Source organism: Gadus chalcogrammus, chromosome 17 (genome assembly GCF_026213295.1).
Source record: "Gadus chalcogrammus isolate NIFS_2021 chromosome 17, NIFS_Gcha_1.0, whole genome shotgun sequence".
Taxonomy (NCBI): Eukaryota; Metazoa; Chordata; class Actinopteri; order Gadiformes; family Gadidae; genus Gadus; species Gadus chalcogrammus.
In genome coordinates this window covers 5,965,891-5,991,421 of record NC_079428.1, presented here as the reverse complement: position 1 = coordinate 5,991,421, position 25,531 = coordinate 5,965,891, and the positions used below count along the sequence as shown (strand labels likewise).

At 45.6% G+C, this 25,531-nt stretch overlaps 2 protein-coding genes across 6 annotated transcripts in view; one reads left to right on the top strand and one right to left on the bottom strand.

The window, feature by feature from the left end:
• The window catches only part of men1 (multiple endocrine neoplasia I), a 9,212-nt gene extending 5,051 nt beyond the window's left edge, over nt 1–4,161 (bottom strand). The window contains exons 1-6 of one of the 3 annotated variants that reach the window (XM_056575247.1): nt 3,538–4,161; nt 1,672–2,158; nt 1,063–1,271; nt 574–702; nt 428–468; nt 213–300 (exon numbers count right to left, since the gene is read on the bottom strand). In XM_056575247.1, coding sequence (XP_056431222.1) covers nt 213–300; nt 428–468; nt 574–702; nt 1,063–1,271; nt 1,672–2,107 — 903 coding nt within the window. In that variant the 5' untranslated portion in view covers nt 2,108–2,158; nt 3,538–4,161. Of the gene's footprint in view, nt 1–212; nt 301–427; nt 469–573; nt 703–1,062; nt 1,272–1,671; nt 2,159–2,788; nt 3,154–3,537 lie in introns of those variants that run through there. The other 2 variants (XM_056575248.1, XM_056575246.1) reach the window with 2 other exon arrangements.
• rtn3 (reticulon 3) lies at nt 3,515–25,531 on the top strand. Of its 3 annotated transcripts, XM_056575261.1 has the most exons (9): nt 3,515–3,887; nt 6,920–6,967; nt 10,340–13,057; nt 16,612–16,819; nt 17,862–18,000; nt 19,094–19,163; nt 20,230–20,276; nt 22,425–22,483; nt 22,900–25,531. In XM_056575261.1, exons 1-9 carry the CDS (start codon nt 3,797–3,799, stop codon nt 22,946–22,948), a joined length of 3,429 nt encoding a protein of 1,142 aa, XP_056431236.1. In that variant the 5' UTR covers nt 3,515–3,796; the 3' UTR covers nt 22,949–25,531. The 3 variants fall into 3 exon arrangements, with proteins under 3 accessions (XP_056431236.1, XP_056431234.1, XP_056431235.1); XM_056575259.1 differs by lacking the exon at nt 10,340–13,057 and having other exon boundaries at nt 3,549–3,887; XM_056575260.1 differs by lacking the exons at nt 6,920–6,967; nt 10,340–13,057 and having other exon boundaries at nt 3,557–3,887.

The following is a 25,531-nucleotide window of genomic DNA, read 5'->3' as shown; positions in this document are numbered from 1 at the left end:
TACGATGCCTGTACAAGCCTTTACAAGAAGGAGTCTGTCCCATTTCATCATTGTCATTAGATTCCTCTGGCTCCGTTCGGATGACCAGGTACCTCAGGGAGTGGCTCCAAACGGAGTGGTATGGAGCACAGGGGCGTTACCGGGACAGGACTAAACTCCACCTATTCCCAATCAACGGCCATCCCCAGCTCATTGATACGTGACGCGTGTACCTTGAGGTGGATCTTGATGGGGCTCTCCTTGCCGGGGATGGGTTCCTGGTCCTCCAGATCAGCCAGGGTTCCCATGGCCATGGGGTATCTGGAACACAGCGCCACGAGCAGAGAAACAGGCACGGTCACTTATTAATATAATTTGTGGGGGCGAGTGTATATAAACACATGATATTGATCAGACCTAGTACCGACATTAAGGCCCGTTATCCTACCTTTCCAGGTCTCCTCGGTCATAGAGCAACCACAGGAGTTTCTGTAAGGGATTGAAAACAGGAAAATAAATTTAAAAAAAATACTCAGGAGCAAGAAAAAGATTGTATTGCGAGCTACATGTGCCGACGGTATGGGTAGGCGTTACCTGCTGGAGCTGCAATAGCTCAGAGCTGTCCGTGTGCAGGTCCAGCGAAGGGTTGATGGCACACACCATGAAGGCCACCTCCATGTTTCGGTTACACTTCATGTACGAGCCTTTGAGGTAAAGCCAGCTCTGAATAGAAAATGCACAATAAAACAAAAAGCACAGTTGAACAAACCCATACCAAGACAGAGTAGTGGGTGTATGTAAGCGTGTGTAGAATTATAATCACAATGTTCCATAGAACATTGTTCCTCAACACTTGGGCCAGGTTGTGTTGCTTGACAACCAGACTAATACAGCCACTGCAATGGCTGGTATTTCACCAGAGGGGGGTGCTGTTCCTATTCTTTGGTTATTCAATCACAAGAGACATGTGACTCGACTACTCAATTACACTGATCTGGTTGATCTGGTCACTGCGGACGTTGAAGCTGTACCAGACGACAGGGTCTTCTGCAGCCGTCGGAGGGGTGGGGGGCACGGCCTCACCTTTTCGTTGACTCCGGTGGTGATGGTTTGACCGCGTCGGTCCTCGTTGCCCTTGCCGTGCCAGGTGACTTCGGCGGTCTCCTCCCCGTTCTTCCCGAAGATCACCCAGGCGTGGTCCTCCGACAGCCCGAGGTGCACGTCCCGCAGCCCCAGTACCTGGCAGGCCGCCACCACCGCAAACGCCACGCCGGAGCTGTCCAGCTTGGTTCCTGCACCACGGCAACACATTGATCAGTCCATCGACGGCATAAAAAAACAACAACACACACACCATATCGACCATTCAATCAAATGTAACCTGACTGACTTGCATAATATGCAATGATTCATGTTTTAACACTGTAGTATACGACTATACTTGGTCACAGCCTGGTTTCGATGCTGAACCACCCGTACAGGCTGAAACAAGGTTACTGATCTGACTCATTACCAATATTAACTCTACAATATGTACAATCATCAACTCGCAACTTTTGAATTCAGAGCGATCGCACATGCCTCCGAGTTGTCACACGTTTGCGAGGTCTCTTCTGCATTTGCAAGATACCCTTATCTGATACCAGCCTGGGAAACCCCCCTGCATGAGGGACCAGTACGAGTCAGACGTACCAGTGATGAGGCTAAAAAGAGACTGGATATGGGCGCGGTCCTTGAAGTAGGAGCGACTCAGACTGTTCCAGATGACGTCCGACACCTTCTTCACCAGCTCCCGGCTGGAGCCCCCGGCCGGGTGCCGGTACTGAGAGAGGTCCACCGCGCCGCGGATCTGGGCCGTGAAGCGCTCGTGCAGCGCCGAGATCATGCCCAGCTCCACCGTCGGGAAGCAAGAGTTCGGGCAGTCCGGCTCGAGGGGCTCGAACTGGACCCCGGGCACGTTGATGGGGATGACCCGGTTCACCGCCAGGAAGTGCTCCACAAAGCCAAGCACAAGGGACAGAAGGGCCAGGTCAGGCTCAGGCTTCCGGAGCTCGGTCTCAAACAGCTGGAACACTCCGTCGATCCCCCGCAATGGGAAGTGTTTTTTCTGGGCCGAATGAAGCCCCATATTATCCTCGTCCAATCACTCGGGTGTACTTGATCTTTATCACCTGCTGTACTGGATGATACAATAACTGTGTTAAACATCAGTCACCTAAATACATTAAGGGTAATAAAACAGCCAACGAGAACCTTGATGTATCCGTTGCTAGGTTACTTATTTGATCATGGAACATGGTCTTTAAACCCACGTACCCGTTATCAGAGCTGAATCATAGACCGTTAAGAAAAGAAGAAAACTGAATGGCGCGCTGAGTGGGCGGGGCTGTGACAAACACCATACGAACGCAGAAAGGTGAAGCTACATATTACAACGTTAGCAATAAAGCATTCTAAAGATAAAATGGTTGTGAAAGGTACATTAAGTATTAATGTACAATTTCTGATAGAAAATATACATTTTCGACCATTATATTAAACTATATAGACTGAAAGACGCCATATAGCATCCCCAGCATTATACTACTGAACGAAAACACGTTATAATCGAGGTTTATTTCATATCTAAGAAAAGAAAATAAGAACACACATTCATCCGAAAAACACTGGCGAAAGAAACGCATAAAAAATATTGTGTAAGGATGGGTGATGACAATAGTTAGCTTAGCTACAAGTGGCTAGTTAGCCTTCTGGTTGCCAGGCCAAATAATAGATAAGATACACTTTCCACACAAGGTTACTCTGATACCTTAGAAATTTTGAGGAGCTTCGGTGTTACCAAATCGTTGTTCATTCACCGGAGAGGGCATACAAATCCAACCTTTTGCCGGTCATTACAAACGCACTTGCTTTACAGCCGCAGCCACATGTTTTTGTTTGTGTCTGTCCTTTTGCCGCTCAGTTCGGGCTGTTCGAAGAAGACCGTGGACCGCTTCGCATACGTACGCCTTGTCGTGCCAGATCTCACAGCAACTGAGACGCCCATGTTGAAACGCCCCAGTCCCATCCACATGACATATCTGACGCGTGTCTAGAGCGCTTAGCTGACGCAAACCCCAAATGCATGCATGGAAATGTAGTCGTTAGTGGCAGTAGTCCTGTAACACAATCCCCAGCAGAGGGCCACATTGTCACATGATGCCCCAAACCATGGTTACTGAACGAAACAAAGTAAACGTTACATAATTGGAAAAAATGCGTGCTAAAATATAGATTATATTATATAATTTTGGCATTATCTGAAGATAACACCAAAAAATATAGCGACAGAATTGCCCATGCAAGCTAATTGTAGGCAAAATTTCAATCGTGGTGATATTTCCGCAGATGATTATGCATTCTTACCTTCACCAATATTCTAATGAAAATAAAAAGGGGATTTCAGATGTGGGGATTTCCAACGTTTAATGTTAAACAAAATGCAACGGTATCGTGTCAATACATGACGGCACTTGGTTGCTGAGTATGCCTTTAAGCGAGCCCATGTCTGGTTCTCACCGTGATATTTTCCTTCCACAGAGTCCGCCTTGTTTCGCCGTCTATCGTCTCTGACGTCTCGCTCCTAGCTCTAGTAGTAGTCAGTGCTCACACGTCTGCTCACAGGGAGAAGAAGGTGGACAAGCTGCATCACCGGCCGCTCTTAGGGACTACGTCTACGTTGAAAGCCAGACAAATACATTAGATAGTTCAAATATCGCTCTTGCTTTCAACGACACAGACATTCGTCGCGTTTGATCGTTTTTGAAACTGCAGTAAAATGGATCCAATGAATCAATCCGCCCAGATCTCGTCGTCGCAGGGACTCGCCGATGGACAGATTGCTGCCCCCAAAGAGTCTAAAATGTCCGGTAAGAAATAGTCATGATATACCTTTTGAGGTTTGGCCCACGGTTATTTAGATTCCATTAAAGAATTTCGTATTTTCGATGTCTGTGTCGACCTGCCCCATTTATATCCCCTCATCTATTCTTCCATGTGCGACAATCATGAAAAACGTCTGATTCCCCCCTCGATATTAAGCTGTTTTGTATAAATGTTATAAAACTACTGGATGGTAAAATTGTGCTTTATTGGTAATGCAAGCATACGACTTGTATAATCAGAAACACCTGTGGTGAGCTGGGAACGAGTGCCAAATCGGCATTTGGGTTTGACTATTAAAACCGACACAAACGGGCCTTAATTACGTCTCGGATGGTTCATTTCGTGGTGTATTTTTTTCGCCTTATTTGGCGGTATCCCGGGGCCAACTGTTGACCAAACGAACACCACACATACGTCGAGACACGTACTCGAAACATGGCAATAAACGCGTTTTACACGTTGCCATGTCGTTATGCAGAAAAGCTAGTTATGCTGCTAGCATGTTTCCCTTGCCCTCAATGCTTTCGCTCGCAGAACCAATTTGACCTGAAATTCCGCCTCATACGAGCAGTATGAGAGGGGAACGCCCTTTATTCCCGGCTCTGCCCGTGTCGAAATGGCTTCATGGGGCGAAGGCAACAGCGGTCACCATTGCAGGGGCATTGTTAGCACACCGCCTGGTCAACGGCGAGGGGACGAAGCACCGCTATGGCGCTGCAACGTCTCCTCATTTTAGTAAACAAACCCACGACATATCTCAGACATTTTGAAATAGCCATTTTATATCACGACAGCACGTATCATTTGAAGCTGATTAGACTCGGGATGGGAATGTTTTTAAAACAAAGGCCATGCACTGCCTGTCTGTCATGGCCTCGTTGACATATATTAGGGAGGGGCAGGAGGCCTGTAGTATCAGCGTTGGATTATTTGTGTCAGCACCATCCTCACTGAGCTAAAGGATGCACCCATCCATTGATGTACAACAGCGTCAGACATCCCCTATTTTCTAACCAAATATTTCATTTTTCCTTTCAGACGATGTCCTTAGTAGATGTACAAGATCTTTGATTATTAGTGTATAACAGTTAATTTGAAAGCCAGAGAGAAATCATTCAATGTAATTATTTCACCCAAATTACATATTGATATCATATAGTCAGTTGAACTCAACGCAATGGGTAAAAGTATTGTTTGATATTGTGAAAAACAGAAAGCTTAGCTGTGTGAACACACATTTTCAGTATCTTCTTATTGGAAAAACATTACCAGTTCCAGAACCAGCAGGCAGTGATTATTTTTTTTCTTAATTGCTTCTACATCCATGCTTGGATTTGAACAGTACTTTGAACGACAATATTCACAAAGGATCTGACACACTTCAAAGCAGAGACCTAATTTCTTAAACTACATTGCAACAGATTTTACTGAAAATTAGGCCTACATCGGAGTATAAACAAGGCCGTATTTCAAACAATAGTTTCCAAAATTCAAATAAGATGGTGATTCTTGAAGTTGTATGTTAACAAGTCTAACGTTTTCAACTGTTAAAAGGTGACCCTAATCCTGTGACAATCAAAAAGCACTAAAGAAACCATGTCCTAGCACTCGAATCCAATGAAACGTTGCTGCACCGTTCTCCGGTCTTTCATTTGCCTCGGGTTCTTGATTCCTCACAGTTTGTTCTAACTGCTACTCAGCATATCCTAACGTTGTTACATGTTTAGGCATATATGAGACCTGGAGCTATATGTACTACGTAACACAATGGATGTCTAACCTGTATTGTTGTCCAACCTGATTTGGGTCCTATCTTTTTTATGGTTTGTGCTTACATATGTCATCATGGCGCTGTTAGATTTGAACAAAGATGGAAAACAGGGAAAAAATGTCTCTAAGAATCCTCTTGTAACATGTGTTTACCTGGGTTACTGCAGAAAAATAGTGAGGACTCAAAACATGTATGTATTTTCTGCTCATTCAGAATGGGATCTGGGGCTGATATATTCAATGAATGGTTCGAAGCTAAACATAAGGCTTGTTCTTTGAGGCTGACATTTCTGTCTTTCCTCAGAGTAGGCAAGACATGCAGCCACAAGCCGGCTGTCCATAAATTGCAATCTCAGATAATGGCCTAAAGGAATTCGTTTTTAGGCTTTTATGTGGGTGCGTTGGCAGAATTTCTTTGGAATTTACAACTTACAGGGTCAAAGGTGCGCACGATCACTAAGTGCACCGTGTTCCCGAAAGGTCCCCTGCCACAGATGCTCATTTCCACAATTAGCCATGAGTTTGCATAAGGGTTAATTGCAGACCAAAGACCCTTCTTATCTGGAAACCTAACTGTAATGGTTTATGGGGAAATAAGGGAAGGTGCAGCAGTGTGTGATAAGTGAACAGCGATGACTGGGCCATTGGAATGCTGCAAGGCTAGGGCTGGGCACTAGTAAACTGCCCAGCCTGTCTCCAAACCTGTCCCAAGGACACCACCCCTCCGCCCAATGGGCTCTGGTGCATCATCAGTTCTGAGTCATGGCCAAAGGCATTCCTCACGCGTCAGTCCCAGTGGTTTACATGCATGGGAGGTGGACGGAAAATGTAAGCGTTCTTGACAGGTATGAAATGCCAGTTAAGTAGTGTTGAGCTTGAAAACAAGTCGTCTTTACAGTTTTAGCTATTCTATTTTTTTTTGGATAGAAATGCTATTACTTCTATTCTAAAATATATAGTAAATACATGTACAAACCAAGCTGTTTTGAATTGGTTCAATCCTGCCTGCTTAGAGTTTAAGTACATTTATTAATATATATTATTTGCAAAAGTAAAGCAACATAAATTTAAGTTATTTATTGGTTCTTTCACCATATAATTGCATTAAGGTTGAATCAGTGAAGCCTTAATTGATATCTCTTCCTCTGTTCTCATTTAAATCTCATCTTTGTCGAGGAGGGTTTCAACAGGCTTACCTGGCGGGATGCTCATCCTTCTTTCCTTACCTTTTTTTGTTATTTTTCAGATTCCTTTCTTTCCTCTTCGCCTGTATCTCTCATTCAGTCTCCTCAAGGCAAGTGTACGGTTCTCTTTAACGCTGCACGCCTGCTCTCCACCCCTCCCCCCCCCCCCCCTGTTCCCTCCTCTATTCCCCCTCATATCTGCTCTTAACTGGCCCTGGCCTACGCCAACTAAGCTGTACTGCCCTCACCATGCCTCTCTAGTTCCCTGCTCCTGCTCTTACGACCAACCGTCCTGTAGGTGTGCTCAAGTCTAGTCTAGCTAACACTGTTCCGAGGGCTACAGAATCCCCTCGATTCACCGTGACGGCCGTGAGTTCCTGCAGTGAGTTCCTGCAGTGAGTTCCTGCAGTGAGTTCCTGCAGTGAGTTCCTGCAGTGCCTCACTAGCCCCACTGGGTGCCTTGGTTGGTGCAGGACTTTGGAACGGAGAAAGGGTCTGCGTGTACGATGCCTGGCACTCGTTCTGTGGGACTGCGCTAAAGTGATACATGATTTAGTTGGTTTCAAAAGAAAAGCCTCCAGTGGTATAGCCAAGCCCATACTCTGGAGCAAGACCAGTGTTGCAGAGACTAGTTCTTGGGTTAACTGGCTCAGACTCTGCTGTACTTGCTCAGCATTATCCCCTACCGGTCTGGCTTAAGACATCCCTCCTCCACTGGCAGCTCGACTAATTGTATCCATCTGTGTCACCCGCTAACTGACCCTAGGGGGGGCTATGCTAATTAGTACGTGGGGGACAGAGCATTATAAATGGCATTTTGTCGTTTTCTTAACCTCACCTAGGCATATGCATTAAACATGCTAACTTGCCTCACCTCACTTGAGGTGAGAACTACCCAAAGTGAATAGCCCTTGAAGCTGACTCGCATCAATTTTGGTGTGCCTCTAGCATTCTGCAGAACTTGCTGCTACTCTACCCTGTTACCATAACCCAATCTAATCCTTCCATTGAAACCAAACGTACAGATGATTGCACCCCCGATCCATTTCGGTCTTTCCCGTTCGCCAGCCAGAGAGAGCACTATGTAGGTCAGCAAGCTCACTCCAGGTTCACGCTAATCCCATGATTGCCTCCTTATTTTAAGGAGGCAATAACAAGTTCAAGTTGACTTTGTGTGCAGCGAGAGAGGAAGTCTAAACATGGACTGGTGTCAATGGGGATGGGGTGTCCTGGTGGTTCTCCAGCCTTGCCCAGCACCCATCCACCCCACTGAGCAGGTCATGGAGGAGGAGCGGCATCTGCTCCCCGCCCCAAGGACTCTTCCATGGGCGTTACCATTACCTCCTGGCTGCTTGATCCCCCTCTCCACTTAATGCATATATTTTGCTTATGGCTTTTTTCTAAGGCTTTTGTGCATGTCTTTCCATCTGCGCTGGAGTAGGGTTTTCTTCATCAGACTATTGTTTGTTTAGCATGAGGTTCTGCCTCCTATTCTCAAAAGACGTTATTTAAATTGGTTTCCTAAAATTTAAGACGAAAGATGTTAATGCTAGTGCAGAGCTAGATGGATCTGTTTGTTTTAGTTTCACTTGATATTAAATGGTTTCAAATGATAACTTTTCTATTAAAATAAAAGTTAACTCTTTAACAGTCTGGTATCCAATTGTCTCCTTCTCGTGCCACTGCGTTGAGGAATAGGGATTACTTGTAGTTTTGCAGGGGGATGAAATGCATTTTACCAATACAAACCTAAAAAATGTGGGTAGCACCGATCGAAAAGATAAAATTCCCATTGCATTATTCAGAAAGAACTTCAATGATAATCCCATCTGGAATACACAGGCCTTCACAAACAAGGAAGTTGACATTCAGTGAAATCCACAAATCGGTTCTTTAATTCCGTGCCCTTGTCTTGGTGCCTCACGTTTGCACTGGTCTCCCAGAGTAGTTGCTGTTTCATAATTTGTTTACCCTCGGTGGAGGCAATGGACTATGAAACTGTCTGTGAGATTGGAAAGTCCTCATGTGGCCTAGTTTGAACAATGCATTGCAGTGTGGGTCGTGGGGGGGGGGGGGGGGCCCCGGGGGGGCCTGGGACCCAGGCTAAGACAAAAGTGCACCAGTCAGATGTCCCCCACCAGCAATTTGTGTTTGAGTTTTCTTTAGGGTGGTACTATTTCTAACTTGAAGTTAGGAATTCAACATGATAGTAGAGAGGAACTTTAACAATGCAGTCATTGCATTGGCCAATTCTGTCCAAAGTTAAACATTGCCTGGTGCAAAGCAGTACTTTGGCTGGCAGAGATCGGACAGCTGCCGTGAATCTCTATTTAGCTTCTCCCATGACCGTTTGACACTGGGTTGTTTTTAAGTGACAGGAGAGACTGTTGGTGCTGAAAGACACACACACACACACACACACACACACACACACACACACACACACACACACACACACACACACACACACACACACACACACACACACACACACACACACACACACACACACACACACACACACACACACACACACACACACACGTTGGGGTTTAGCTGATTGATTTGGCGCGCCTGTCAAATTACTCTCTCAGGGATGCATTCTCCAAAACCACACCCACACTCTTTTGTCAATCAGCATTTATTTTCAATAATGAAAACCAGCCCGTCTGGCAGAATTTAATCATCTTTTACGAGCTTCTTCCAACAAGGTTGAGAACCATTGTTTAATTACCTTACATTAACTGTTTTTGGCAGTATTGCATCATTGGATATTTGCTGTGATAAAAACACTTAGTAATGCAAGTACTATATTCTATATACTATTTCATTGCAGGTATTATGTAGCTCTTATGAATGGTATACACATTTGACCGTTACAGGCAAACATACCAAACCTGTTTCCAGATTTAAGGTGCCTTGTTCTTTACTAAATCACTTGTGTAGATAAATTGGTCTGTGGATACTGTAAATTAAGAGCATAGGCCTATAGTACCTAGGATCTAGTTCCTGCACCTTTTTAAATCTACTTATTGTGTTCTTTTGGCTTTCTTAAAACTATCCAATTGAAAACTAGTTTAGTAAATATTTAATAGTTTGGACTATAACCAGGCCAGCTTAAAATCTCTGTTAATTGAATCCAATGCAGTACAGAAATACAAACAATATTGTTGGCTGATGAAATACTCTTTGAACTTTCTCATTTAGAGCATATGAATCATTCATTATTCTTCTGCATCAATTGCTGCTTGACGACAAATTCCTTTGATAGAGGTTAAGAGCAGCATGTGATGACGCAAGACCCCATCCTCAAAACTGATAGTTTCATGACTCAATGCATGATTGCTTGGGCTGCATCACATAGGCCTTGCTGACTAAATAATGAAGTGCATGGGAGTTGTGTGTCAGATTTCTTTTCATACCCTCCCCTCCTTTCCCCAACCCCTTTATTGTTTCCCCCACCTCCATGAATTACAAAGTAGACAAGAGAGTGGTTCTTGGCTCTGACAAGCCTTCCGAAGTTGTGGCCACCTCCCTTCGTTACTCCTCTCAGCCTGGCTCCTTTTCACCTGGTAACTGTGGGGCTGAAGCCGGCTCGCCTGACGAACCGCCAGACTCGCCGATCAAGACGTCCCCTGTTTCAGAGAGAATAAAGGCTTTGGAGGCACTAGCTGCCAAGAAAAAGGAACCCGACTTCAGAAACGATGGTGGCTTTTCTCACTTCAGAGACCGTCATATTGAGAAGTCCCCAGTGGAGAAGTTTACCCCAGTGGAGAAGTTTACCCCAGTGGAGAAGTTTACCCCAGTGGAGAAGACCACCCCAGTGGAGAAGACCACCCCAGTGGAGAAGGTCGTGCCCGCTCCTCAGAAGAAAGGAGGTTCTGTCAACTCGGAGTCACCAGAATCTCCCTTCGAAGTGCTTGGAGATTTAGGCCAGGTCAATGAATTTGAAAACACTGCAGACTGGATGAGGGTCCATTTACCTCCAGCTCCGGACTTCGACGATGCCGTAGATTTGCGCAAAGATGACCGTGTTTCTGAAAACGATAAGACGCAAAAAGAGAAGGAGGCAGCCATAGTCATACCATGTGTACCTGAAGCCTTTACAAGTGTCCCTGATTTGTTGCCCATAGCACCTTTCAAAGATCCTAAATTGGAAAACAAAACTGAAGTGACACCAAAACAGCCGAGCGCTGAAGAGGAATCAGAGTTTGATCTGAGATTTTTACCAACGGCCTGCGTGTGGGAACAGGAAAACCAGAGTACCAAGGATCCAATAAACCCTGCCCATATTTCATCTGAAGCCCCTGCCCCTCCCACAGAATTTGAGTCCACATCCCCTCCCATTCCCCCGCTTGTTGTTGCTGATGCTAAGCAGAAGGATGTGGAGGCCACCAAGACTCCATGTGATCAGGACATGGATCCAACTGAGGTGCCAGAGGTGGACAGCTCGGGGGATTCTGATGATACTGTAATTGAGGACGGTGTCTCGCACCCCATAATCCCCGAGTCAGCTTCCTCGGTTCCTGCTCCCTCAAAAGAGCCTACCCCTAATGCCGTGTCGTCCGGTCCCTCCCTCCCTGATGAAGAAAAGGAGAAGACACCAATGAGAATTGAGAGAAAGCTAATGCAGGTACCGACCATTAACGTCATTGAGACTGATGAACCAAATTATAGTGACGAGGAAATGGAAATGGAGATGGAGATGGAGGAAGAACATGATCAGAGAGTTGAGTTCGTGAAAGACGCAGCCCAAGAGTCTCCAAGAACTCCCGAACCACCGCCAGAAACCACTAACACAGAACTTGCTAACACACGGCCATTAGAAACTGAGTTCATGGAAGGCTACTCTCCTCCATCTTCCCCCGTGCAATCAGATTCTGAATACTCCCCCACACACAAATTACCCAAATCTGAACCTGATCCAGTTCGACAAGAATCCACGATAAAGATGCATGTTTTACAGAATACCTCTGTCGATTTTCCTCAAACCCAACCTGAATTATCTCAGATCAGCTCCTCCGACAACAAAAACAATAACTTTTCCTCCTTCAAGACTGATATGTCTTTTACAAAAGAAGATATTGAGTTATCGGAAAGCTACGATGAATGGTCTGATGAACGGCAAGACATTCTTATTAAACCCGACAAGATCGACATAACCGCTAAGGCTTTGCCTAGCATCTTTAATATAACCGATACAAAGACGGATACAGATACTAAACCAGGCCAGATTGAAGCTCTGCCCCCTTGCAAATCAAGCTTCATGCAGGATGACTTGTATGAAAGGCAGTCGTTTGATGATGAATACGATGCATTGCCTTCTTCGGATGACACACCTAACCAGAATTACTTTGATGGCAATGATCAGGTGCCTTCCTCCTCAGATGCATCACAAATCCATATTGAAGTGCTGTCTGCAAATACCACAATCTACAAGGCCCCCAAAGATGTTGCAAGCTCCGAAGAGGTCAGTTTGCTGGATGACGAGCCACTCCCAAAGCCAGTTGGAGGCCAGCCATCCCCGAGAGAATATCCAAAAGACCCGTATTCTTCTTTTGGCGAACTACCTTCCCTCAAGGAGTCTGAGGATTTGAAAGCGACCAGTGACCTCACCACGGACACCGTAAAAAAGATTGAGTCCATTCCACGGGAGAACACCGACACAGACGATGGTCCCCACACACCGGACACCACTAGCGACCCTGAAAGCATCGAGCCAGACTGCTCCGTTTCCAGAGCCACCGATAGCTTTGTCGACTTCATGAAAGAGTGCTTGAAATCAAGACAAGACCCGGAGCCGGAAGACGGCCATCGCGATGTTAAGGATGAGCAACCCGAAAGCGAGGAGCATGCCCTGCAGTCTCCGCCGACAATGGTGATGGACCTCGAGCAAGAGGAGCTTACAATAAGCGCTCTGAAAGAGTTGGGCAGTAGTCAGGAGGAAGAGGACGATGAGGTCATGGAGAAGACCACATCTAAACCTCACAGTGAGATCCCTGCTCGGGACAAAACGGGCCCAGGGTCAACTGGCGTTCAGCAGTCGTCTCGCAGCCCAACTTCCACCCCTCTGTCTCCACGAGCCAGACCCACGTCAGAGAGCGCATATTCCAAAGAGGTAGAGGCCATTGACCAGTGGGTGGCCGAGGCGTACTATCTTGCCGAGCATGTCTTGACGGCAATACTAACGCACTTATCAGGTAACGCCCCCCCTCCCGCCAGGCCCCAAGGCCTGCTAACCTTTCACGCAAGCACCTCAACGATACCAACGACTACATTCAGTGACATTTAATTCTTCCCCGGTCATTTCCCCCCCTGTTTGAATAACTTAAATTAGTATGACATGAATGCATTTCACTACTCTTATAACAAATGCATTCTAACCGCATCTTAATCGAATGCCTGCAATGGTTATTTTCTGATGGCTTGCATTTGGTTAGCACATGGAGGTTTAACGATGAGGTTTGTCAAGGTAATCATGGAAGACGGGGGGTATACTGTGTCTTTGTAGGTCTGAACAGAAGTATACCTGAAGATGGGCTTTTAAACGTTTCCCTTTTTAATTCAGAATAGCACCTAATGGTGTCAGATCAACACTTTAAACCGAATTTATTCAAAATAAAGCATGTTCTGGATGGTGAAGATGCAGAATTCAACAAAAGCGAGAACCTCCAAAGGGAAATACTATTTGGGAGTGACCTTTTTATGCTGTAAAAGCGCTTATATAACATAACAAATGCATGTCGTCATTTTTAAGTCTAGTTGGAACTGGGTTTGAGCCTATAGGGAGCAAATGGTGACTTTCAAAACTGAGATTCTGTCTCCACGTGAGCCTTTGACCCCCTTGCTGCCACTCGTCTTTTTTTAAAGCTTGGCAGTTGTCTATTGTAAAAGAGCTGGGGGGTGGAGGCAGAGCGACCTAGGCGCCATTGATGATGACATTGCCCTGGTGCATGTGGCAACAGCTCTGCAAGTCAGATGGTCGGTCACCGGTGTCAAATTTCTGCTTTGATGCAGCTTTCCACAGAGGACAAATATTCCAGACTTAATGGGCTTTATCAGGGGCTATAAATAACATGCTAATTATCGCCGCCCGTTTGACCTAACCCACTTCACGCAGAAATCATGTTAATTGGTTTTGTGTACGTTATTTTGTACCGTTTTTTCGGCGCTAGGTTCTCGGGCACCATGCCAAATTTGCCGATTTGGCTTACGGTCATGAGATATTTTTGCCCCCCCAACACCTCTCCGCCCGCCCTTGTCTCCTTGTCTGCTCCTAAATCGACACCAGAGGCAGTCTGCGGCCTCCCTTCCATTAGGTAAACGATACCACGCTGTCATGTGTTGCAGGCTCGGACTAGGTGTTAAATAGTTGCTGCGCCATGTACACTGGTCATCTGTGACCCTCATCATAGGATAGGCTCGCAAATATTGAAACGCTACTCTCTTATTAAAGTTATTTTCCCCCCTCACTCACACTCGTAGTGTGAACCGCGACTGTATGCAGACATAGGTTGACACGTTCCTGCGCTGTCGTTGGCTGTGTGGCGCGGTGTACCTGCCAGCTGCCACCAGTAAGGCGTAGGCAATTAACCTAAAACATTTTTAACCCAAAAGTTTGACTCATTGATCCAAAAGTTTTGCTAGTTTCTGGTACAGACAAAACCCTATTTGTGTGTGTGTGTGTGTGTGTGTGTGTGTGTGTGTGTGTGTGTGTGTGTGTGTGTGTGTGTGTGTGTGTGTGTGTGTGTGTGTGTGTGTGTGTGTGTGTGTGTGTGTGTGTGTGTGTGTGTGTGTGTGTGTGTGTGTGTGTGTGTGTCTCCACCCCTTCTATAATAACTAAATGTGACTGGTTTTTATTTTTCGTATAATCTTTTCTGTGATGCATCGAGTCCTCACTCTTGCTCTTCAAGTCGTCTCATCTGCAGTGCTTCCTGTGACTTTGTAGGGTGTGTTTGTTGCAGGTCGGTTTCTCTAGGAGAGTTTCAATATTACTGGTGTGCCCCTTACAGCTGGCAGAAGTCCACCATTTCAGTTAGCAAGAACCCACCTCCCACTTCTCTGCCAACTGCATCTTCTAATCTAATTAGAATCTACTCAAGATTTCTTCTGAGTGGGGTGCATGTCTGGCCTGGGCTAGAAAAGGGCTTGCTTGGTGTAATGCCTGACTTGCTGCCAGCTCTTTAAAGATTAATTATAAATTGGATTTCCAATTTGTACCGACAGCCATAAACGTTCTTATCCCATACCGGAATGTAAGGAGATTGAGCTGTAGGGAAAGGGGGCAAAGGCATTGTGTCAGAACTTAATACGACCTGGCTATCGCCATTCATTTTCTTAATTACCCCCGGGAAAGAAGAAATGTTAATGACAAAAGTGAAACACTCCCAGCTCAGTAGCATCGGCGCCGACTGAAATGAATCTCGATATTTGATTTGAGACGCAAGGCGGCCTTTACAAACCGAAGCATGCATAGAGCCACAATGTAAAGTGGTGCCTTTAAGAATTGCACCAGGCACAGCGAGGGAGAAAGCAGGCCACTGCGGCTCTCCCACCGCTGAGACCTCCCTCCAGAACTGGGGCCTGTGATGCAGAGTGCAGAAGGGAGAGAGGAGGAGGAGGAGGAGGAGGGTGCGGTGAGCGAAACGGAACAAGGGGCCGCCAAGCTCCGGTTCTCTCCCTTAAGGCCCATGCGCAAAGCATGCTGGGAGGGATTTAGACCCCTGCAATGCTGGCTAAGGAAACCCCTACATTTCGCGGTGCAAGTCGTGTGGCGCAAACAATGAAGTGTCTTGGTTTTAGTATCGATTTGTCTTGTTGAGACATCGATGTCCGACATACTGAGATCTGATTTCCTTTCCAATAACTTCAAATTGTCCACAACGCTGTTGAAGCACTCAAAGTCACAAGCTAGGCAGGAAATGTGGTATTGCTAAAATTAGTGAAGCAATTACATTTGACAGCCACTGGAATGATTGTGTTAATCCCTTATGGAGGCCCTCCCTTGCTAAACTAGTTCTTTAAGTTGCATTAGCAACCCTGGAGGACTTGTCCCTACACCACCGGTGTATGTGTGAATGTGCTCACATGCATGCACCCTTTTTGGGTGTGTTGGTGACGTTGAACACCGCTCCCTTTCCTGGTCAGAAGGGTGCCAACCTCCAACCTCACCCCCCCGGTGAGAGGTCCACGTGGAGACACCGTCACTCCCCCGTGTGTGACGGACACGCAGTCGAGGGAAAGGGAGGTTTCTATGCGTCACACGTGCTGTAAAAAAGCGTTGCGTAACTGCCCAGTTGAATGGCCATTAGTTCTGCATGTGCAGCCTCCAACAAGGCCAACAGCCCCTGTATCCAGGGAGTCTCCAGCAACACGCCAGCTCTCCCTTTAACTACCTAGCATAAACATGCCAGAGGGGTGCTTAATGTACCATGTTTTATACTGGTGTGTTGGGCTGGGAGATCAACGAGATGTAGACCCTGGTTTCATGAGGGAGAATGGTGTGTTTTAGGTGTCATCAACTAATTTTTGTTTCTTCCCCCTTTTGTTGCCCCTCCCCCCCCCCCCCCTCCACCCTGAATCTGTCCCCAATCCATCCCTCTCACTAAAACCACCAACACTCACCCCAAAAACAATATCCTGCTGTCAAACCCCCTACACACACGCACACGTATCCATTTCAACCTCCTCCGACTTCTCTCTCCGACCCATCCTCCTTCCCCCCTCCCTCCGTCCGCCCCCCCCCCCCCTGCAGTCAAGGACCTGATCCACTGGCGGGACCCCAAGCAGTCGGGCGTGGTGTTTGGCGTGTCCCTGCTGGTGCTGCTGTCCCTGGCGGCCTTCAGTGTGATCAGCGTGGTGTCCTACCTGCTGCTGGCCCTGCTCTGCGTCACCATCACCTTCCGCATCTACAAGTCGGTGGTGCAGGCTGTGCAGAAGTCCGGGGACGGACACCCCTTCAAGTAAGCACCGGGCGTTGGACCGCAGTCACGTTGACGTGTAAAAAGTTTGGGGTGTGATGGAGAATAGCTAGTTCTTTTTTGCATTTGGGGCATTTGGCTTTTGGACGCTTTTATCCAAAGCGACGTACAATCAAGCAAGTTTGTCAGCAGAAAGAGAAACGACAATATATCGGTATGTCGGTACCGTGAGGATATTCATAGAGTAGTGCCAAAGAACTTGCGATCGCTAGGTTAACCTATTCCCCGTACACAACAGAGATAGCTAGGATAAGATGCTACACGATACCAAGTGCTAATTTATAAACTAGTTTTATTTTCTTTACATGATACGGACCGTGGGTCACTGGATGATGCAACGGAAGTCCCAATCAGCATTGGAAGCTTTACATTTAGTCATTAAAATATACTTCTTCTTGCGGTCAATTCAGTAGTACATGTCGTTACAGCACGGGTAGGGGTCACTCAAGGACACTAATAGGTAGTCCGCGGACATTGGGCCTCGAACCCTGTATCTTCTCCTGGGATTCGAACACCCTTTCCTAGCCGTTGCCTGCCTATAGTAAAATAAATGTATGGAACCGCTGGGATGGATGTATTATTCACCAGGGACCGGTGAAAACACACGGGGGTCTTTGTGGAGCTGGGTTACCAGGCGAGTGTGAGGGCCAGGCCTCACGGGCTCTGAACTGAGCCTGGTGGTATTTATAGAAAGACCTTTTCAGGAGAGTCCACCACCTTATCGAGGCACACTTGGAGCTCCGCACACACCACAGACACCGTCCAACCCGGTCCTAAAACGGGCTGGATCCGCTGCCATGGAATCGGTGGTCCTGAAAGAGCTATTGTTTAGCGTGTCAGAAATTGGAGGCTATTGCATGCGAGGAAGGTAGTTGGTTGTAAACCTGTTTCTTAGAGTTGTCAAGCAACTTGTATTAAATACAACCCAGCAGCTAACCCAGGGATAAAATATGAAATACAAATATTAGCGCTTGTTTTGTTTCTGGTGTTCACTCCTGCCTTTTCCCTGCGGCGTGCGCCACAGGACTATGATGGATAAGGATGTCAGCATCCCCCCAGAGACCTTCCGCAAGCACGTGGACGCCAGTCTGACCTACATCAACCGCGCCCTCAAGCAGATGAGCCGCCTCTTCCTGGTCGAGGACCTGGTCGACTCCCTGAAGGTAGAGCTGCAAGGCCGGCTAATTGGCCAATCGATGTCCCTCGTCACTCTCCCTCTGTCTCTCTGTGTCTCTGTCTCTGTGTGTGTGTGACGGTGAACGGCCAATCACAGGGCACCTTTCCTCTCCTTCTCTCTTCTTCTTCCTCTCCTCTCCGTTCTTTTATTGGAGCACGGCCCTCACCGACCTCTATTCTTAGTCTTTTCCTCCACGACTGGCTCTCTGCGGAGCGCACGCATGTGGGCCGAATTGGGGGAAGAGCTGATGAAATGTGAGCGAGACGGAAATAACCAGGCTTAGCATCCAGAAGCTATCGGGTCGGTAGCTTAGCCGGGGAGAGGGTGGGGTGGCGGCGGTGCTGCTGGTGGTGGGGTGCGTCAGGAAGGGATAGCGACAGCCTTGCTCGACAAGCAGTGCCATCGGAAGAACGGAGAGAGAGAGAGAGAGAGAGAGAGGGAGAGTGGTTCGCGTTTGACCGACCTAACCCGACCCCAAAGCCCCCTGGTCCCACGACGCCGCGGCGATCCCGGGAGCGGGCGTGCGGAGCTAATGTCCGTCACACGGAGACTCCGCCTCCTCCATTCACCCGGGCCTCTGGGCGCCACGTCCGCCGTGTTTTATGGATTCAAGAGAATCACTTTTTGGATGAGACGGGGAATGAACGATGTAATCGGCAAACATGATGCCGCTAGACAGACTACAAACATTGTGATGGTGACGCAAAATTGATTAAAATGTTCTTGAATATGTAAATATGTTGGTCTTATCACTCCAAATGCTAGATTTATTACTAAAGCCATGATTCTGACCCGGTAAACGGAGGGTGTACAATTCAGAATAGATAAAGATAATACGGGTGAATCCCTCTCCCCATACACGTGTCGTTTCACAACGGCGATAAGCAATCGTGTTAGGCTTGGCTAATCTGTGATGTCCTAGAAACCATTGCCCAAGAAGTAAAAAAAACAGGTCAACGCATTGCTCTACATATCCCTCTCCAATGGACGATCCCTCCCTCCCCCCCACCGATTGATGGGTTGGTTAGAGAAGGTGATGGCGTCTAACCCAGCTTGTTTGTTTCTCCCCCCCCCCCCAGCTTGCTGTGGGCATGTGGCTGCTGACCTACGTCGGAGCCGTCTTCAACGGAATCACCATCCTCATTCTCGGTAAGATGGAATGAAATTTAAAGTTATTGGATCGTAATAGGATCGTTGTGTCTTTGAAAGGTCAGCAGGATGTGAAGACAGCGCCTTACTGTGATATCTGGTTTTGTAGCTTGAATGGATTAGGATAAGAACATGTGCCCCCTAAAATAATCAGGATATCAGGTTTGATACGCCCGTTTTATTGTCTAGATAGATTACGATAAGATATGCCCGATAAAATAATATTTCATTTCCTGACCCTCATGATGATTATCGTGACATTGTAATTTTTTTTTTATTGGATGCTAAATATCAACCATCTTCACTGATAAGATAAGATGCTACTTTATTAATGTCAGATTGTAAACTCGGGCGCGACACCAGAAGGTATGCAACAAATTGTGCTCAATGCAAAAATACATGAAGATGGCGGGTATCTGGTTCTCATGATGTCGAATCATTAGGAGTCCATTCAATGCAGTCATTGTTGTAGCAAGTGAGAGAGTGTTTGGTAATGCCAAGTGGATAGTTTGCTTATGTCACTTCATGACCTTAGTGTACAGTCACAAGACCGTAAAGCTCATGTAGGGAGATGTATGGCGGTAAGGAGTGGCTTGAGTCTGCTGCGTACTGGTTTGAGCTGGATCTTCAGACGCCAGCAGAGCTCTGCTCACTGACCGGCTCCCAGGAGAGAAGGAAACGGCGCACTCGCCTAAAGGAAGGAAGCCAGGCTTTGTCCCGATCCATTCCTGGCTCTGGATCAATACTTTTTTTTTTTTAACATCCTTTCAAATAGTTATCATATTTAAATCTTGCGTTCTAATTTTAAAGGTACCGGTATGCTGAAATGATGATACGATGTTGATGTAGATTCACGTAGAAAATTATTTTTTAAAAAAGTAATCGTTACAATATCAAATTTCTCTGACAAACACTGACTCAGGGAATGGTATCAACATGATGGGAATACGCGTCTGCTAAACTTACGTTTGCTAAACGGTAGATTTCTATGGGGATCTTTAAATAGTCCTTTCGAATATCGATGCACATTTTTGGTAATAACCCCTCTTCATCTTCTTCCACACAGCTGACATTCTCCTCTTCGCCGTCCCTCCCATCTACGAGAAGAACAAGGTGAGCGATACTGACGGCCAGAAGCCTTCATTAAATACTGCTGAGTCAGACGGACCAATGACCTCACCACTTGACTCCTTCCAGAAGCCTCTTCCCTTTTTTGGGTTTGTGCTTTGTCGGCCTCCACTGCCGTCACTTGAGCATCACGATAGCTCTATTTATATAGCACGTTTTTGAATAAGAGTTTACCTAGTGCTTTGACAAACGATAGATATTTTTTGTATATGTAAAACGGACTGATAACTATACAAAATGGGGAATCTATTTTCTACCTTTTTTGGTATGTCCACTTCACCTTACTGAAGTACTGTTTTTGGTTTTTGAGAGAAAGTGATTGCCTTCGGCTGCATTTGGCTATTTATTTCTGAAGAAATTCTGTCCTAAAAAGACTAACAAGTTCTACAGCCCAAAAATGTGTTTCACAACAAACAAGGCAACGGGTATTCGCTTGTGAAAAGAGACATTCACCTAACATGGATCTGGGATCTATCATTCCTGTCTAATGGAATTTCAGAGATTTATACAAATTGGTTCTTGCCCCTCCGAATCAGGCCTTGCTTTTACCCATGCTGTAACCGTGGCAACACGCCTCACAATTGAATCCTTAGTACCTGAGGAACAGACTGTGCTGTTCCCTCTTCACCACCGTCTCTAACCCCGAATTGGTCTCAGAAATTGCATTTTAGTTTAATTTTAAACCTCAGTACTTGACTGAGGTTTGAAATTAAACAAAAACGCAATTCTTAGACCAATTCTTACACTTGTGCATTTTATGGAAAAGTTCAACATATAACATGTATAGACATGGTGTATATGTATTTAATACAACATCCAACAACATGATTTGAGGCTTCTCATTGTAACGCTCAAAGTAAATCTACAGGGCCATCACTATAAGTTGATTCTCCTGTAGATGTATCAAACGGTTTGTACAAACCGGAGGACTGAAGGAGTTTTTCCTTAAATGTGCCTGTGTTGCTGTTGTCTCTATTGATCTTGGCGACTTGATGAGCTGGTCTCAAAGTCCAGCCACTGACCTAATCAGCACAGTGTTTTGCAAGTGGCTCACACTAGCACTCATGCATTCTGCCACGTTTAGGGAAATGGCTAAGGCAAATGGTGGCGTTTTTTATCACTTCTCAAACCATCCAAAATGGGAAGTTGAACTCGACATGCAGTTTATAGGGGAATAGCCGTTCACAAGGCTGTCATTTCAGAGTATGTTACATTTAGGGCATTTAGCAGACGCTTGAATCCAAAGTGACTCACAGTAAGTACATTTGTCAGAAGAATGAGATAGGACCATATACCGCTGTCGCTAGAGTAAAGGCATTCAAAGAAACGCAATTTTAAGTGCCAAGCACTTAAAATGCTAGGTTAACCCATTCCCCGTGTACAACAAAGATGGCTAGGATAAGACGCTACACAATGCTAAGTACTATTTTAAAGTGCCAGGACGTAGTACACAGAATTTGCCTAGCAGCAGACAACTATACATCTGCCGCCCTGGACGATTTCAATCATAAATATATATATATATATATATATATGTATAAATGTATTGATATACAGTGCTGTTAAAATTGCGCCACACAAGATATTTGTCAGGTTTTCTGTCAAGCCAGGCGGTTTCTTTTATGTACATTTCACAACTGACACCTGCTGATAATTAATGCTTACTTTGTCATAATTCAACCAATGGCGTACAAGAAAAACATTGACAAATCGTAATCTTGGCATTGATCCCCTGCACTTTGAATCAGACTGCTTGAAGTACATCAATGAAAGTGCAGCAATGAAAGTACATCTTGACTGAGCAAGATGAGCTCAGACCTGAGCAGACTAATGGTATCAGGTTAAATTGAACAATTTATTGATCTCAAGAGACGCTTATCCAGTGCATAAGCAAAATTGTGTCGTTTTTTATTGTGGGTGTGTGTGAGATAGATCGATTCTTTTTTTTTAATTTTCTTAATTATATGACCCGCAATTATCCGAGAATGTTTTTCGACTGTTTTTTTTTTTCTTCCTTCTATGTACTTGCTGTTAGTCGCTTTGGATAAAAGCATCTGCTGGGCGATGTTTCATCCCTCAGTGCTGAGTTAACCCGAGCCCTGTACACTTCTGCTCTCCATCCCCTCTCTCCAGACCCAGATCGATCAGTACATCGATGTCGTGCGCACTCAAGTCAACTCCACAATGGCCAAGTAAGCACTTTGCAGCTTTGTCCGAAGATTCATTCTCTACTTGTATAGCGTACCGTCTGGTACAAACATTGCCCGTCTCTCATTCGTCCGACCCGTTGACCCCCAACGGGCCCTGCTGGAAAGTATGTAAATATTACAAATAGCTGGCAGTCTGTGTCAGTCTGGCGATGGTACCCATAAAGGTAGACGAGCCTCAACAACTGCTCGAGCGGTCGATGGCGCGGATCAGGGTTATATTGGTGATGTCATGAGATCACGCTGCAATAGAGTGCAGAGTCACGGTCCTCGCTTGACTCCTATTTGATGCAATCAGAGTCAGCCATATCAGATGTATCGGAAATAGCTTCTGTCCGGTATTGATTGAGTGGCCTGTTCTCATTCTAAACCGACGTGTCTTTCCCTCTTCTCGCCTTCAGGTTGCAAGAGAAGCTTCCAGGCTCCATGAAGCGCAGCAAAACCGAATAATCGCCCAACACCCCTGCTGCAAAAAGTCCCTTGGCATCATCCCCCATTATCATTTTCACCTCCACCATCCACCCCCCCCCTCCCCCTCCAAATTCCACTCCCACATCTCCTCCCGTTAATCTCCTCTCCCCCCCACCTCCCCATATCCCCCCCCCACCCCAAAAGCAAACCAGCTAGCCTCCCCCCCCATCATCCACCACACCCCCACAACGCTGATACCGACACCCCCCCCCCCACACACGCGCGCCGATCAAGCTATAGTAGAAATAAAATCTTAAAACCTCTCCAGCTTTTCGATAGTCAATGTTGAAACTACTGTGCAGCTTCAGATTAACACAGCGTTTAGCGAGCAACATAAAGAGCTACGCTGACGGGACCTGTGTGGTTGCCGTGGTGATTCCGTGTCTCCAGAGTGTCGATGGCAGGGTGAATGAACTAGACTGAATCTATTACCTGGTTTTGTCGTGGGCGGGGGAGGGGGGTATTTCCTTTTAGTTTTTTTTGCAGGTTTGGTGGCCATTTTGCAAAAGCTAATGTCTGTAACATCCAAACAATGCATTTCGCGCAAAAGGAATAGTACGACCAACACGCTAGAGAAGGTTTGAAAAGAAAAGCTTAACTTAAAAAAAGAAATACACAAATGTTTAATATATTATTTTCCTCGTATGAGGAGGCTGGCTGATGCATTTTTTTTTTCCTGCTGACCTTCATGGCACTTGTGTTGCTATCTGCGATGCACTGAAAAACGTATTTTTTTCTTCTTCTCTGATTTGTGTTTTCAACGGCACAGGCCGGTTTAAATAATCGACGTAGGAAGACTGAGCCAGCTGTGATAATTTGGTCTAGTTCACCCCATCTTATGATTTGATGCAATTTGTATTCTGAACTGTTTTCCGTATGTATATATACACTTTAAGATGGCAATGGTGTCTCTTCTGCTGTAATGGAACATAATGATTTTTGCTTTTGATAGGAAAAAAGGAACATTCCCCACTTTCCTTTTCCTAACACAGTACCCTTTAAGTCGTTAAGTTGTGTATAAGTCTTGCATTCACCTGTTAAACTATAAGAATTATCTTTAGTACCAATAAGATAGCCGCTTTAACTCTTCTAGGCTCATTACAAACTATACATCTTGGAAAAAATGTCATGATATTATTTTAATTGGCTATTTATTGGGGATTTATTTGAAATATCAAGGGAGTAGAAATTCAGGATTGGCAAATATTTTAAAGTATTACAGGGGAAGACTGAATCAGTTTAACAAAATCTTAGGTTATGGGGAGTTTTTTTTATTTGTTGTAAAATGAAATGCAATGAATAGCATGTCGTAGGATAACCGACTAACCACACAGATGGAGGCTGTAACGTATTCTAGATCCCCTCCCCCTCCCCATCTGTTTTCTTTGTTCGTTAAGATGATTATTGTAATTGTTAACGATGGTGTTTCTTAATTAAATGGAGAAAAAAAAAACAGCAAGTCAATATTTTGTAGGAGTGTTGAATCTCTGTTGAATTGCATTGTTCCTCCCTTCCCCAAACCCTAGTTTGCTCATCACTGGTCATTTGAGTGTAGCCCCTTGACTCCGGGAAGGCCTGCAACTGGATCCCCTCCGGAACCGTTCACCTGCTCCGAAGAAAAAGACTACTACATATCCGCCTGTGCTCATTGTACTTCTATGCGTACACGGGGAACTTGCCCGTCTCACACATGCATATTTGATTGTGTCGTCTATTTGCATGTTTTCACTGAACCGACTTCCACGTGGGGGTTCAGCTCCCCGACTATATTTCACAGGGCACTGAACAGCGTGGTCGTTCGTTTTGTTTAAATTATTGATTGAGCTGCGGTTTTTAAAGCCAGTCTTTATTCTAGGCTATTGGAACTTGTTTTCGCACTGGAGTTTTGTGTTTTTTGTTTTTGATTTTCACACACTGCCGTCAACGCGCACACATTCTTAAACGCCGAACTCACAATTGGCATAGCTGGACTCCCTGTGTAACATTGTCCAAAAAACCGAATCGCCAAACTCCTGATGATGATGATGACTCGAGCTTTGTTTGTGTGCGGGGTCTGAAGGCTTGCGTGTGTGCGGTGTATCGCCGATCCAGGGGTTCCTTTAAGTTCAATGAAGGTGTGGAAATGCTGCGTGACAGACGGATACTTACAGATGCAGATACTTCATATTTCTTAGCAATAGATGTGAAAATGATTTACAGCAAACGTATTTTTCTCTTCAGGTTCAGCGTCGTACTGCTTCTCGCCTCAGAATGTAATATGACGTATATATGTAATAGGATAACCCATGCAGAGTTTTAACCGTGTTAATTTGAACGCCTGTGTGCAGACCTCACTTGTTTTTCCTGATCAGACTTTTTCTTTTCTTTTGGACTGTTCCAACGCGGTATCTTGATTGTGGTCAAACTATAACATCAGAGCTTTCTTTCTTTGTAAGCTATGTTTTTAGACCATAGTATTCTGGGGGGAAAGATGTTACAGATGAAAAAACAAATAAAATGGAAAAAAAATACAACTGTGGTCCCTGTACTGAGTGGAAATTAATAAAAACGTGTTAAAGGACA